The following is a 15,869-nucleotide window of genomic DNA, read 5'->3' as shown; positions in this document are numbered from 1 at the left end:
TTACAGGCTGATTGTTTTTTCTTCTTTCAGTCTATTTTGCTTATAGTTTTCATTCAAATATATTAGCAACGCTGTTTGTTATGGTTTTTGTTAAGGGTTAGGTTTACGATGGCCCATTCACAGAACCTTTGAAAGTTCTGAATTTTTTTGAGTGAAAGCTTCACTATGGACGATCTAGTTAGAATTCAGATATTCAGTTCATTTTGCACTGATAAACAATTAGATATGAATATTATTTTAGGTACTAGCAGAGCCAAGTAGTATTCGTCAGTCTTCATAGACTATTTTTATAGACCACACATATTTTATTCTATCTTTTTATTTTTATTTATTCTTATTTTATTTTTATTCTATTTACCTATTATATCTTAGTTTTTATTCACTCTAGTGTTTTTCCCACTGCACAGTTCAAAATTTCAAGTGTAAGATAACGTTTCCTCCTTATTTCTAACTCCTCAATGTTACATTTTGGGTGTGTGATTGTGTGTGTGTATGTCTGTGTGTAAATGTCCTCTCTGTTTTTTTTGTTTTGTTTTGTTTTATTATGTATTTGATGTATTTGAGCTGTTTTACATAATGCTCTACAAATAAAGTTAGATTGATTGGATTGATTGAATCAACGTCCATTCCTTCAAATATTCCTTAAAGGTTGAATATGAAGAATTACTAGAATACCACCATCTATTGATCAAGATAGGCAACAACAGAAAAATAATTCCTGCAGTCAGTTGCTAAGTGTAACACACCATTGCTAAAAGAAAGGCTTCATTGAAAACAAAAGCACACGACCGGGAGGAGGCTTAGGAAAACAGCGGAGAAATGAGCCCCAATGGCGGCTACTGGCAGGTACGATGTAAACAGGAAGTCATTATCGAACCCATCAAAATTTACAAGCTACGAAGGTTTCTATTCTTCTTTAATGATTTCCATCACCATTTGAGATGACCTGTGCTGGTCTGTGTATGTATCTATTGTGTGTGATGGTTAATGATGTTTTCCATTGGAGGCTTTTAAGTTCTCTCTCTTTTCCAATAGTTTATGATGATGATTTCTAATGGGTCTACAAATCAAGAATTCACCTCAGGGGTCTCAACAAACTGTTAAATATTTCAACACACTTTGTCCTTAGACCCGTCAGAATGTGATGGTTTCTAATGGTTTCAAATGGTTGTGTAAGACTTAATGGCGACTTCCTCTGCATCAGATGTCTTGTGTATACTAACAACAGTCTTCTAGACAGCTGCTTAGATCCTATTTTTGTTTGGTTTCTGCACAGGTCTAAAAATAAACATTGTTTCATCCAGCTAAAGCTAAAATCAACTTCTTGCGATGACGCATGATGTTACTGAGGAAAATGTGCAACACGGCCAGTGGCCCCTCTGGGCATCGATGCACACTGTAACGTGGGGCCTTTTCTTCTCGGTTTGTGTTGAATGTGTCTCTACAAGCTCAGTCGTCAGAAGTGTCTCACCTGGAATTCAATAAAATCCCCTGGAATGTGCAGGAATGCCGCTCGGTCCTTCTCATCCCAGAGACGGGAGGACGGACAAGCCGGAGAAAGTGTGAGCCAGGATTGGTGAGGAGTGAACCCTCCCACGGCTCTGAGTGTTGATGAAACTGGGGAGGTGTTGAGCTGGACTCATAAAAATGAAGCTGCTTCATGCACAAATGAATGTATTTAAACTCCCACCACCATCAGAGATAGTGGGTTATAAAGCAGCTCATACTGTACCGTCCTCCCCCCTCGACCTGCTCCGACCTCTCACCCTGCGGCTCCAGAAGTTTATGTTCTTGAACTCTACACACGATCTCTTGACTGTGTGAACTTTGACCTTTTTATGAACTGACCAGCAGCCATCAGTCACTGGGAGCACTCCCTGTGGTGACAGCGGAGAACGCCTGTAATTTTCTCTCTGTCTTCCATTCTTGGGGAAGTTCAAGAAGAAAGCCAAGTTCAAGTGTTCATTGCTGACTCCAAAGATTTACACCCATTTTACAACGTGGTATTATATTTGGGAAAAAAAATCATGTCAACAGACAATGACTGGAATCAGAGTCTTTGGGCAATAGTTGACAAAAAATTATGCCAGAAACCATACATAATTTAAGTCATGGCAGAATAATCCAAATTAAAGCAAATTTGCATTTGACATTTGGTTCCTATGACAGATCAATCTCCAAAAACACAGGATCCAGCATTTCCTATCATGAAGTGCAAGAAGAAAAAGAAGAAGCTTTTCCTTGTTGCAGTCAACCAGCCTCCCTCGGCTTGGCCACTTTCTTACAAAGACATAACACAGTAATTACGTACACAGGAATTGCCTAAAACATGATTTCTCGAGATGAATAAGGTGGTAATGATACGGGATCATCCTGAGACATACATGATACATCATGTAGTTGAGAAGTATTTAATCAGAATGGCAGGCAATGGCCCACTTCAGTTGTTTTTTCAGGGGGCCCAGAATAACTAGCAACGGCCCTGTTGTCACTGACAATAACAATGCATCACACAAACACCATAGCAACTTGTCCACAAATAGAAATTGGACAGAATGGTGTTTCTGACTGATTCAATGAGACACAAACAAGACTAAAGCGCTAAAACGGCCATCTTTTTGATTTTGAGCTTGAGGTTGCTGAGGTTCTTCTTACTTTCCTGGTTTGAAATCTGACCAAATAATCTCAAGATTATGGTGTGGTGTAATGTCCAACAAGAAAAACAAAAATCATCCTTCCAAGTTCAAATTGAATCCAATCCAAAGTGAGATGATTATTATCAGGTTGATTTTCTCATTACAGGTGAAGTTGAAGCTGAACTGAGGTGAAGCAGCAGCAGCTCTCAGCTCCACTTCACCCGCTGTCCTTGAATGTTACGCTTCTTGAACCAAATGCCCGACTGATTCTGTGACCTTTGACCTGTCTGAGTTTGTTTTTTACAATAACAAAGAAGGATTTCCTGTATTGACAAAGTGCTTGTCAAAAGTTCCTCAAAACATCATTTATTTGTTTTGTTTGTTTACAGAAATAGATAAAAGAGTAGTAAAGTATTCAATACAAAGCATCAAATAAAAGAGAAACATAACAAATACTTAAATTATTCTTATTCTCTTCCATTAATTCTGTTGTGAACCTCAGGAGAAGTGAGAGTGACTCTAAAAAAAGGATATTTGGCTTCTTCATAAACTCCTCATTTTAAAACAATAACGAGGCAACAGGAGCCAAGAGACTCCCTGGGTCTCCAGGATCCCCCTGCAGAGAGCAAAGCGCTGCCTGCTGGGAGATATTTCATCACCACTGAAACACACATGGCACCAACAAAGGAAAAGAATATTAAAATACCACAAACACGCGGACAAGCACATGGTAAAAACAGATACAGTACAAAGGTATAAAAAAATAAAATAAAGGAGTACGAGAAAACAAAACACTTCAGTTACAGTCTGCTTCCCCGCTAAGCTGCTGATCCAACTCACACTTCTTCACACTCTGCACTTCCTTTCTGGGAATTAGACGTCGCGGGGAGTGGATGGAAAAGTAAACACAGCCTGGGCACGTGTGTGTGTGTATGTACAAGTGTGTGTGTGTGCAGGAGTGTGTAAATGCTTCAGGTAATGTATTTGTGTGTGGAAGAGGCTGAGAGTTGGCCTGTAGGGTTAAAAGTCCAAACCAGTGCACATGAAGGAAACACCAGCTGTTGGAGCCGAGTCAACAACACGATCACGTCAAGACAAAATACACTTTATCATAAATATAAATATCCACCAAGTATTTCCTCTGTATTACATCACTTGGCATAAAGAGGATGTCCACCAGTTCATGAACAATTTTCACATTTGGTGCTTGACGAGTCTTTAATATTTCCAAATCAATATCCTTGAGGTTTATATTCAGACTTTAGCTTGTTTGGAATAAATAAAAGGATTTCATCATTCTGATGAGACAAAGAAAATAATGCCTCTTTTAGAAACTGATACAGTGTTAGTATCCCTGATCATCCTGAAGCTGCAACCATGTGACATATCTGTCAATTGAATTGACCAGATGCCTCATACACTGCACCAAACACCCAACAACTGGAATGTAGTTATAGTTGTGAATGATTATGGTGCAATGAAATTACAGTAAAATGTAAGAGCAAAAGCTCCCGATATGATCCATATTCCTGCAAGAACCTAAACAGGATGTCTCTGGATTCTTGGGGTTCTATATCTTGATGTCTTTAAGCCTTCAAGAGACGTATAATAAATTAATATGATCACATTTTTGCGCTTGAAGCTTTCATCATGTGACCACACAGCGTCCAGAAGCCTTAAGAGGAACACATCTGCATCAGCAGAGTGGTAATACTGGTCATATTCAGACTCAGTCAGAGACTATTTGACTGATTTGAACCAGTAATATAATATAATATATTTCACATCAATAGAGAAACATAGATGGTTGATGTTAAAGGAAACTAAGATGAAAAAGCGTCATTTCAGCTTCTTGACTCATCCACTGTTTCCTGAACTTTGCCTCAGCTCCAGCTTTACACTTGCTCTTCAGCAAACGACGACAATGTGTTCGAGGTCCAACAGGCCTCGCTGTGTTAACAAAACAGCCCAAAGCGGCTCCATGAAGTCCGTTTGTCTGCCTCTAAGTTAAGGAACTGCTTCATATGCACAGACGGTAATATCATCCGTTGACGAGTATTGACAGATTCTACCCAGAGTTCGTCTCAGAGTCGTCTCCAACTCTAAAACTGACTGTTGACCTTCAAGTCAAACCGCCAATCTGTCCTCCATCAGTTCAGTTTGACGGAGAAAATTCCTACCAAGGTTTTTTTTCTCCTGTCTCATCACTGAGTTCTTCCAGTCCTTTGAAGAAAACTGCACCAACTGTTTCATTGGAGCCAGAACACCGTCCATACTGTTCCATACGTCAGTGTCTCTCTCGCTCCTCAGTGGTCGGTCTCCTCCATCACCTCCATCACCACGGTCCTGGGTCCGGTCAGGATCAGGTTGCTGACGGTCCGGTAGTCCTGGTTGAGAACACTGACGCCGTTGACGGACACCACGAACTGACGAACCTGCAGGTAACAGAGAGAACAATGATATGAGATATGAAAGAACCTCACAGAAAAAAAATGTAGTGCGAACAGTTTATGATGGATACAGAATCTTCAAAACTGTAAAAACGAATCCTTGTGTTTCTGCATTGAGCAAGAAACTGGACAAGTACATAATTATTACAACTATGCATCACTGTGATAATATTACACAGTGTAGACTAGCTTTGAACATGGTTTTACATACAATAATAGAGAATTAGAGCTTCTGTTTTGACGAAACACATCAGGCATCAATAACAGAAAGTGCTGCAGTTCCACCAATCGCCACTAGATGTCAGCAATGAACATTAATGGGAAAACTCCCGTTTAAAGCGTTTCTTCCCATGAAGATGGGAGTATGTTGGTCACTACATTTCCCATGATGCCCCTACCTTCATCCCTGCAGCATCAGCTGGTCCACATGGCTCCACAGCCTGGATGTGGCACGGCCTGTTCCCTCTCACCACAAACCCCCAACCGACGGCATCGCCCACGATCTGCAGACACACAGAGCTCCGTCAGGAAAACCAGTTCAGAGATGGATGTGAAAAAGTTACGCTTTACTTCTTTTTTTGTACATAACATCCATTTCCATCGTGTTACTGTAAGTGTTGAGCCGTTGACGTACTGTGAATGTTTTCCTGACGTAGGGTCCTCCTGGTTTTTGCAGCTCCTCAGTGCTCACCGGTCTCTTCAGGACTGAACATGACGACAACATCAACAGATGAAGCAGATACACCAACGTAAAACATATGTGACCATTTTTTATGCCAAAAATGACACCACTGTATCTGTTCTACTTATGACTACCAAGATGCCAAAGGCAAATTTCCACTGTGTTTTTAAACCATTTGACAATAAAGTCTTATTATCTTATCTTACCTTATCTTATCTTATCTTAAAATCTCACTTTCCTAGCGCATAAAATCCCCAATTCTTTTTGATTATCGCAACAAATGAGAATAAATCACTACAAATCCTGTTCACTCAGACTATATTGTAAACTTTTACATGTTATAACGCAAACACTGGTCTTTGTAGACAGATTAATTGATTTTTTATTCAAACTTTTAAACAATGTAAACCCGGCATGGCATTGTACTGTTTGTTGTGCTAAGAAAAGTCACCAAAGATGTAAAAACAAAAATCGAAAACATTTCATTTAAATATGCAGGTGTTTATCTGTTACCTGATTTGGGGTTGGAGAGCATTGGGAGGGAGGAGGTAGATGAGGAAGAGGAGGAGGAGGAAGAGTGGGGGAGTCCGACCTCTCTCCTGCTGTATCTGCTCCCATCGCTGCTGCTCCTCAGTCGACCTCTGCCCTGACCTCCACATCCTCCGCCCGCCATCGCCTTCACCTCCTTGGATGGAGTCACTGCAGGAGAGACCAGAGGAGATCGTCACGCTCTCCGAGGTGATTGGGCGGATTTCAGCAATCAGACTAAAAAACTGACCTAGTTCTGTGTTTGACTTCCTCAATATCAACTTCCAACAATTCTGTTTCTGTTCAAACATGCTTTGATAATGAACAGAGCTTCCTTAAATAGCAGAGATAAGAAAGACAAACAGGTCACAGTGTTGGATGGAGCTGGAGCTGCTTCTGTCCTCAGACGCCTCAACGGTCAAATGTCCCTATGATCCCATGTAAAAAACACACTCTTTCTCCATTTTCAATGTGTTAAATTGTAGATATTGTCTAATTTTTCCCTCATATTTGAAAGTATTTGCATTGTGGTTACAAGCTCCAAGGATTCAGGCCACTGACCATCAGAGAAAAAAAAACCCTCTTTGTGCCCAAACAGAGCTGGAACAGTTTCATCTGCACAGTGTCAACACAGAAATGAATGACGATAAGGTGATTAAATTTGATTTCAACAACAGTAAATGTGAACAGCACGGCTGCCTCTGGACAATGAGAGCAGACTGGGTCATTAACCGTTGACAAGGAAAACAACAACGGCTGAAAAAAAAAACCCAAAAAGTGACGATCTGACAGTTTCAGAGCCGTCTGTGGTCACACAGCTCAATGTGCTCAAACAAACGTGAGGTAACATTATAATATGCAGATTGTTCTGTCAAATGAGCAGTTTAAACCTTCATATCGCGCTGAAGCTCAAAACATCTGTCACTGACAAATCTGCAAAAACTGTGACATCTGCATGTGTAAAGGTAGGTTACATCGTGCCAGCATCTGTTATATGTGTTGTGTAATTTCAGTGTTGCCCGTTCAAATGTGTGTGCTCAAATGTGTTAAATGAAGTTGTAGTGCAACTCAGTTGTGACCTTGACCTCTGTCCATATTTTACAGCTTGAGGCTTTGAGTTGGGTGTGAGATTCCTCAGTGAGATTGGGCAGATAATCAATATGAAATTACCAAAACTGCTTAGAAAATGACAACAACAACATGTTGGAAACATCTACACACTGAGTCTGTGGTGACTCATCCTCCCTGATGCTGTTTAAATGGAGTTATCAACGGCAATGAAAATGTAAATACGTGGCTTCCAGGCTCTATTATAACTCTACGTTTGTTGTCAAGTCCTAGAGGTCCATTTGTGTTTATAATTTCACTATTATTGTTTCTCTCTGTGATGATATGGTACCTGATGGTTTGACTTTATGCTTTGCTAACTGACTATGTACATCACTGTGTGCACATTCATTTAAATTACAACATTTTAATGATAAAACATGTTGCATGTTTTAAAATTCACTAAATCCCTGGTAAAAACCCAAAAGGAACCTGGTGATGTTGCTTTAAAATATCCTAATTAGCTCTGTTTATGTTCCTCTTGTTGAATTTTAACTGAACCCACACGTTTTTAATTGGGTCATTTTATGATAGGATGGCACAGTGACCTCACACAGCCAGATAATAACAATATAAAAAAGATGATAAAAACCATATCATAAAACCTTGGTCTTATCATAACCAACAGTTCCTGTTCAGGATAATTATTTACTCCCTATACTTCCTCTTGTTTCCATGGATACAGTAATTATACACATAACATAATCAAAAATGTGTTTTTAATAACATGGCTGACTAATGGAAAAATTAAGTTAAATGACATCAATAATGACATGTTTGCAAACAGCTGCGTATGTTTATGTTAATATAATAACCCACTCATCCATATTCATGCTGTTTAACTGCATGAGTCACCGCCATCAAAACTCTTTGACTTGTTTTAAAAGCACAAAATTATCCGTCGCCCTCTGATATTCCAGGTCACTTGATGCAGTTTGAGTCAAAACCCTACACTCAGGTCACTTAATGTAATGTCCCACAGATTACTGTAAATGTGAGAAGTTTGGTGAGGAAGATTTTTGTAGTTATGCATTAAATATATGGAGGACGGTGTGGCTACAGATCAGAAAAATGACCTGTGTCAATAATAAGATGTCAAGCAGCTAAAAACCTCTTTTTATAGTCTTACTTTTAGTTAAAGCAGAAGTAAGTGGTCCGGTCGTTTTCGCTAATGCTGCGTTCCAGGCAGGCTTTTGAAATCGTAAATTACAGCTTCAAGTCACAACTTACAACTTTGTAGCGTTCCAGGCAACCCACTCGTGTTTTTCCGACCTGTTTTACCGGTGAAAGTGCACTATAACGGCCACTCGTAACTTCCGACCCGTGAACTCGTACCAGATCGAACTGGTACGACTTCACGGTCGGAAAAATACGAGTTTCCTTGAACGCACCATAACAGTCCTCGTCCCTACGTCGCCACATTCATGGCGTCCCTTGGCTGCACACACAGCCCTGCATGCCGTTCTCTCTCCTCATTGGATAAAAACTGTAGGATACGATAAATGTTTTCTCCTCGGCTCAGAGCAGAGCAGAGTGACTGACAGACCCGTGTTTCAGACCAAACACTCTATGTAAGTGATTGCTGTTGGAAGATATAACTATTTAAGACTTATATTAACACAAATATATCACTTACTTCTGCTTTAATTCAGTTAATTGAATATTTATTTACATATTTTTTATGATTTTATCCCCATATTGCACTAATTACCTTCCATATGTTTACGTTTTAAACATCAATTTTTACTGTTCGTAGTATTTTATTACAATTAAATAAGAGCGCACTAGACGACAACATGATAAATAAATACTCGAGTGTCTGTTAACATGATGAAAACATAAGAAAACTCATATTTTGTTTGTGTAATCCAGCTACAGAGACTGTTTGTTATGCATCAGCAGGTTCTTAGTTGAGACTGGGATGTTTGATTAACTATGATAAATGGTTCACTAAAGGCTGGTTGATTATTCGTGTTTACATTGCTGAACATTAGTCGAGCATTAAAATAATCAGTGAGATTTTACAAACACATTTAGTGTGAGAATTTGTTTCTCCTCACACAGTCTGACATCAGATATTGTTGCGATTTATTTACCCTCACAACAAAGTGGAAGCAAAAAAAAAGAAAGAAAGTAGTCGATGTTTTAAAGACATTGAGTAATGAGTTGTTGTAAGAGGTTGCACTGCAAAAACTCAAAATCTTTTCAAGAATTGTTGTCTTATTTCTTGTCAAAATGTTGAATTTCTAGTCAAAACGCATCTCTCTCACTTAAAATAAGACTTATCACATAAAAATGGACCTGTCTTCAGATAATTTCTACTTGTTTAAAAAAAAATTCAATTGAAATAAGTAGAAAAATCTATCAGTGAAAGCTAGTTTTTTGTGCTTGTAATAAGAAAGAAAAACTTGCTCCACCATCAGATTTTTCTACTTATTTCAAGTGAAAATATGCTTGAAAGAAGTAAAAAAGTGTCTAAAACAAGCTTCTTTTTCATGTGATGAGTCTTATTTTAAGTAGAATTAGATTTGTTTTGACTAGAAATGACATTTTGACTAGAAATAAGACAAAATATTCTTGGTAAGATTTTGAGTTTTTGCAGTGTGAAAATATCAACCACACAGCATGGTCTGGTTACAGAGGAGAAAGACTGAGCAGCTTTTATATGATGGAAGAAAATGAATTCACCAAAGACTGTGACCTCTGACTTCTTCTCGCCCTCCCTTGTGTTTGCTTCTGCTACTGCTGATGATGATGATGTGGGGCTGAAATCTGAGTTGTGTGTGAAGTGAAGCAGCTCTTACCTGCTGTACGAGGTCCCATCTCTGCTCAGAGCTGCGTCCAGGAGAAGTTTCAGAGGATGAACCCAGAGAGACGAGGAGGAGGACGTCAGTCAGTTGTCTGAGCCTCAGCACAGGCCTGATGACAGCTGATAATCAGCTGCTCACTTAAATCTGTGTGTGTGTGTTTACAGATCTGAAAGCGAGGGTAGTCATCCAGTAAAGGGAGAAAATGTGTGTGTGGTGTGTGAGTGTGAGCTAAATATTAAACCAGTGAACAAACAAAGTGAGCCTCAGCAGGCGGGAGGCGGAGACTCACATTCAGTGGAATTTTCCCTGTGTCTGAAATAATAAAGTCATACTGTATTAAAAGATATGAGTTAGTTCTCAAAATAAAGTTAAAAAATAAAGCCGAGGACCGCAGGTGAAACAAATATTTTAAATGTTCTTCATTCAGATGTGAGATAAGTGAACAACCAGCTGCTGCTTCTCCTCGCTGAGCCTGAAGATGCTGCGTGTGAAGAGAGAAACTTAAAGTTTAATGTGACCTGAAGCTTTAAAACACAGAAAAGCATATCTGTGGAGGAGAATGCCTCGTGAAATTACAAAAAAGCTTAACAAAATGGAAATCTTCTGCAAAAGAAAAAAAATTTAATAACATTTAATCTTTTAAACAAGAATTAAAGCACACATCGGAGATAGAACAGGAAGATCTGAACAGACAGACTGAGCTGTTAGAGAAGGATTTTAAAGATAAAACTGCGCAAAATGGAAGATAGTAAAGAATAAATTGCAATCCCTAAGGTTGTTGGTTTGATTTCAGACTAACCTGTGAACGATTTCCTCAGCAGCAGCAGCGGTAGCAGCAGCTTGTTGAGCAAGACTTTAGTTTGTGCTTTTCAGCAGCTGAACCAGAACTGACTGTTCCCAGGAAAATAATATGAAAAATATCTGTGTTTAACCTTTTGCTCCATCAGTCGCTGCAGGCTGCAGTTTGTGATTCCTGCTGATAAGATGCTGCCGGTGGATTTCTCCATCAAAGTCTGACATTGTGCAACTTTAAAAAACTTCTCTCGTACAAAGAAAAGAAAAGAAAGAACCGGGACACGTAGAGTCGCTGCTTGTGATGCAGCTCAGCTACGGTGTGGTTGCTCTGCAGATTGATACTGTGATCATTTTTACACTGTTACAAAAAGAGATTTCCAAATGAGAAAAGTCAGATAGTCTGTAAATGCTATATACATTTTATTCATTCACCATCAGCTAGTGATCCTACTCCAGATCCTATAGGATACCTAGTCTGCAGAACTGAATAATGCCCTAACAGCTATGTTTTTTAATCAATATGGGAAACTACGGTGGCCCTGTGCAGCTTAGGAAAAGTCAAACACATAAACACACTACAAATTCAGAGAACCACTTCATCAATGTGACAACACAGGAGCTGTAAAAACTCATGAATGTTTCTGGGGGATGAATAAAAGTGACGGACCAAGCTAAAGACTAAGCTATAGCTAACAATGACATTTGAAATAATATGTAAATCATGTGATATTTATGTTATGATAAAGCAAATAAACTAACAATTAATCGTCTTCACAACCTCTAAATTGGAAAAAAACAAAACTGAACAACATTTCCCCCCACAGTCCGTCCCTTTTTGTGTCCCTGGAAACAACTCGTTTTCTGAATTCTCACAGCATGTTTGTGTACTTGAATGTGTTTTTGTAGCCAACATAATTGGCTCTTACTCCGCTCGGCTCTACACAGTGTGTGTGACTTCCTCTGCTTCCCCATCGTTCCTCATGAATACAAATACAAAGAAAAACATCAACAAGTTTCATTTTCAGAGCCAAAAGCCACAGAATTTATAACTGTAATGTGTCACTAATCAGACATTAAGTATAACTACAATAGCCTACAATGTAGGCTATTGTAATATATTTATATTATATGTAGGCCCTACATTTAGTTTAGTGTTGTGTCAGACTTAAGCAAGGTAAATTTACTTGTACAGTACAATATCATGCAACTGAACAATGACAAATCAGACATAATCATCATTGACCCCACATCCGGCACCAACGCCTCCCACAACTTCCACCTCACCTTAGATAACTGCACTCTATCTCCCTCAACACACACCTGCTGCAACCTTGGCATCATCTTTAACAGCGAGAAACTGCAGAAACCCTCATCCATGCATTCATCACATCCAGACTGGACTATTGCAACAGCATCCTCTATGGTTCACCATCAGCTGCCTCTGTCTCAGCTCAGCTGAACCTAGCTGGTACTGGGTACAGAATAGATGAAGACTCTGCCATGTGCTAGTCTGTGTGAGTGTGTTTGTGGAAGGATGGGGAATTATGGGCATTACATTGGTAGTTTAGGTTAGTCTGATGTAGGCTGATAGGGGAGGTGAGACTAACAGAGCTGACAGCCAGGAGTGCTGAACAAGTACTGTAGAGATCACACAGGAATGGATATAGTAGATATTAAAGGGATAGTTCACCCAAAATTCAAATTGCACTCATCTTCTCACCCTCATGTCGACTAAGGGCTGGGAGAAGTTTCAGAGTTATCCGTGGCTTCTCTGAGTTACAGGGGGTCTCGGCGTAGCAGTGCATGTCCATATAACGGTTGCAAATGGATACCAACTGTCTTCGTAACAAAAAGACACATCAAAAAACATCCAAATACCTCCATGCTGCTCGTATGTAATGTCCGTCTTGTATTGAAGCCCCGAAATGCGAAATTGTTCAGAGAAAAATTAAATAAGTCTATATTTCAAGCTTGTTTGTAGCGGAAGCTCCTCTTCTTGGTCCGTCCAAATCTCGCACGATTTGCTAGACTTATTTAATTTTTTTTGGAACAATTCCGGATTTCGGGGCTTCAATACAAAACGGACATTACATACGAGCAGCATGGAGGTATTTGGATGTTTTTTGGTGTGTCTTTTTGTTACGAAGAAAAGTGGTATTCATTTGCCACCGTCATATGGACATGCACTGCTACGCGGACCCCCTGTAACTCAGAGAAGCCACGGAGGACTCTGAAACTTCTCCCAGCCCTTAGTCGACATGAGAGTGAGTAGATAATGAGTGCAATTTGAATTTTTGGTGAACTATCCCTTTAAATTGTCAGACGTTTAGAAATACTTGACAAATAGTCCAACTCTTTCCTCCAGAGGTCCTCAAAGCCAGGTGTTCACAGTCCCCAAGAAAGCCAGATCAGTCTATGAAACCTGTTTGAATGTGTCCAGTCCCTGAGGTTGGCAACCCAATAATCACAATACTCAAATTTTTAATGATTAGTCCTCTAACTTTATGGAATGACACACTCACCTTGACATTTCCAATACTACTGACCTGCTCACATACAAAACCTAGTTGAATTTCTTCCCATGCACCTTTGAGCAAGATTATGACAGAGGCCATTTGAGGGGAGCAAAGGAGCAAGTTGGTATCAACACGTTATCGTATATCGTGTGGTTCTGCACAGATGTCAGTGTTTGGCAAGCATTTGACCAATAATATCACAGCAAAATGTCAGACACCCTCTCGAAAAAGCATATAAAAGAAAGTGGCCTGTCAGTGGTGCAGACCAGCTCCAACCAACACATCAACTCCTCGATCTGCTCCAAAGAGACGGCATCATGATCCTGTTCCTCTTCCTGTTTGGTCTGGCTCTGGGTGCTGAGACTCCTTTGAGTGAACCTGTAGTGAAGCTCCAGTGTGAAAACTGTCCCATGCTCTGGTACAACTTCAACGGACGCTTCTACAAGTACGTTGCCACACCTATGACCTGGGCTGATGCAGAGCTCCACTGTGTGTCAGAGGGAACCAACCTGGTGTCTATCCACAGTCCGGATGAAAATAATTTCATCAAAACCTTGATCAAGAACTTTGACCATGCTGAGGGACACACCTGGATTGGACTCAGTGATCTCCACAAAGAGGGCAAGTGGATGTGGTCTGATGGCTGTGCTGTGAAGTTTGAATTTTGGAGTCCAGATGAGCCAAATAATGATGGAGCTGAGCACTGTGTCCACACCAACTATGTCAACGAGGGGACATGGAACGATCACACTTGTTCTCTTAAATTTCCCTCTGTTTGTGCATCTCGCATCTCCTGCTAATAACATTGTGTAATGTTCAAGTCAAGCTGTGAGCTTTGGAAAGGAGCCAACATATTCAAACACAATAAAAATACAAGTGTACATTGTAATAGATTGAAGTGATTTACAATTTAGGTTATCACATTGTGGGTTATTACTGCAAAGGCAGTTGCTGTGTTATGTTTTGGTTGGCCAACACTTTTGAGGTGTTTACTGAGCCCAAGCGGCACCTGTAGTGTGTGAGTCTGTTGCCCGGAAGTCTAGAAGTAAAGACGTGTTATGAAGCCATGCCCGGCCTGATTCTTGCCTCCTGCACAAAAACACTACATACATGTTTGTATGTGCGTGCTTATATGTCAACTGTTTGTCACAGGGTGCCAACCAGGGGCTTGTACTACGAAGCAGGATTTGAGCTTATCGAGGTAACTTCAGGGTTAACTCTGGGTTTTCTGTACTTCAACGGTGGTTCACTTCTATTGTTACTGCTTGGTACCACTAGTTGGCAAACATGTTCAGTTTCAATCCTGACGTCATTTGTGGGTTTGTTTTTAAAGGGATAGTTCACCCAAAATTCAAATTTCACTCATTTTCTACTCACCCTCATGTCGACTAAGAGCTGTGAGAATTTTCAGAGTTATCTGTGCCTTCTCGGAGTTACGGGGAGGTCCGTGCAGCAGTATTTGTCCATATAATGGTTGTCAATGGATACCAACTTTCTTCGTCCAAAAAGACACACCAAAAAACATCCAAATACCTCCATACTGCTCGTCTGTAATGTCCCTCTTGTATTGAAGCCCCAACATGAGAAATTGTTCTGAAAAAAATTAAATAAGTCTATATTTTAAGCTTGTTTGTAGCGGAAGCTCCCAGTGTCTCGGTTTACTGCTCTTCCTGTGTCAGTGCAAATCTCGTGTGATTTGCACTGACCGGCGGAACAATTTCTCATGTCGGGGACAAGAGGGACATTACAGACGAGCAGTATGGAGGTATTTGTATGTTTTTTGGTGTGTCTTTTTGGACGAAGAAAGTTGATATCCATTGACAACCATTATATGGACAAATACTGCTACGCGGACCCCCCCCGTAACTCAGAGAAGGCACAGATAACTCTGAAAATTCTCACAGCTCTTAGTCGACATGAGGCTGAGTAGATAATGAGTGCAATTTGAATTTTGGGTGAACTATCCCTTTAAATAGTCAGACGTTTAGAAATACTTGACAAATAGTCCAACTTTATATCCTCCAGAGGTCCTCAAAGCCAGGTGTTCACAGTCCCCGTTTATTGTTGAATAAACAGGAAAGCCAGATTAGTCTATGAAACCTGTTCGAATGTGTCCAGTCCCTGAGGTTGGCAACCCAATAATCACAAACAGTTGGGCCTCTTCCCAGGCCAAATTATTAGTGATTAGTGCTCTAACTTTATGAAATGACACGCTCACAGTGACATGTCCAATACTACTGACCTGCTCACATACAAAACCTAGTTGAATTTCTTGCCACAAGCAAGATTATGACAGAGGCCATTTGAGGGGAGCAAAGGAGCAAGTTGGTATCAACACGTTATCG

The 15,869-nt window shown here is 40.1% G+C and overlaps 2 protein-coding genes across 2 annotated transcripts; one reads left to right on the top strand and one right to left on the bottom strand.

Moving 5' to 3' along the window:
* Positions 1–4,942: 4,942 nt before the first annotated feature.
* Positions 4,943–10,226, bottom strand: LOC310993896 (DEP domain-containing mTOR-interacting protein-like; the record flags this gene model as incomplete). Its single annotated transcript, XM_083982370.1, has 5 exons — positions 4,943–5,071; positions 5,485–5,589; positions 5,721–5,791; positions 6,282–6,467; positions 10,208–10,226. The coding sequence occupies 5 exons, from the start codon at positions 10,224–10,226 to the stop codon at positions 4,943–4,945; spliced, it is 510 nt and encodes a 169-aa protein (XP_083838496.1).
* A 3,615-nt stretch (positions 10,227–13,841) lies between these two features.
* On the top strand, positions 13,842–14,324 carry LOC310993894 (lactose-binding lectin l-2-like; the record flags this gene model as incomplete). The annotated part of the gene is made up of 1 exon (XM_083982368.1): positions 13,842–14,324. The coding sequence occupies one exon, from the start codon at positions 13,842–13,844 to the stop codon at positions 14,322–14,324; it is 483 nt and encodes a 160-aa protein (XP_083838494.1).
* Between the last annotated feature and the right edge of the window lie 1,545 nt (positions 14,325–15,869).

The sequence above is a fragment of the Trachurus trachurus genome (genome assembly GCF_905171665.1).
Source record: "Trachurus trachurus genome assembly, chromosome: 11".
Classification (NCBI taxonomy): Eukaryota; Metazoa; Chordata; class Actinopteri; order Carangiformes; family Carangidae; genus Trachurus; species Trachurus trachurus.
Note: the sequence above shows the minus strand (reverse complement) of the source record. Positions and strands in the feature narration are given on the sequence as shown.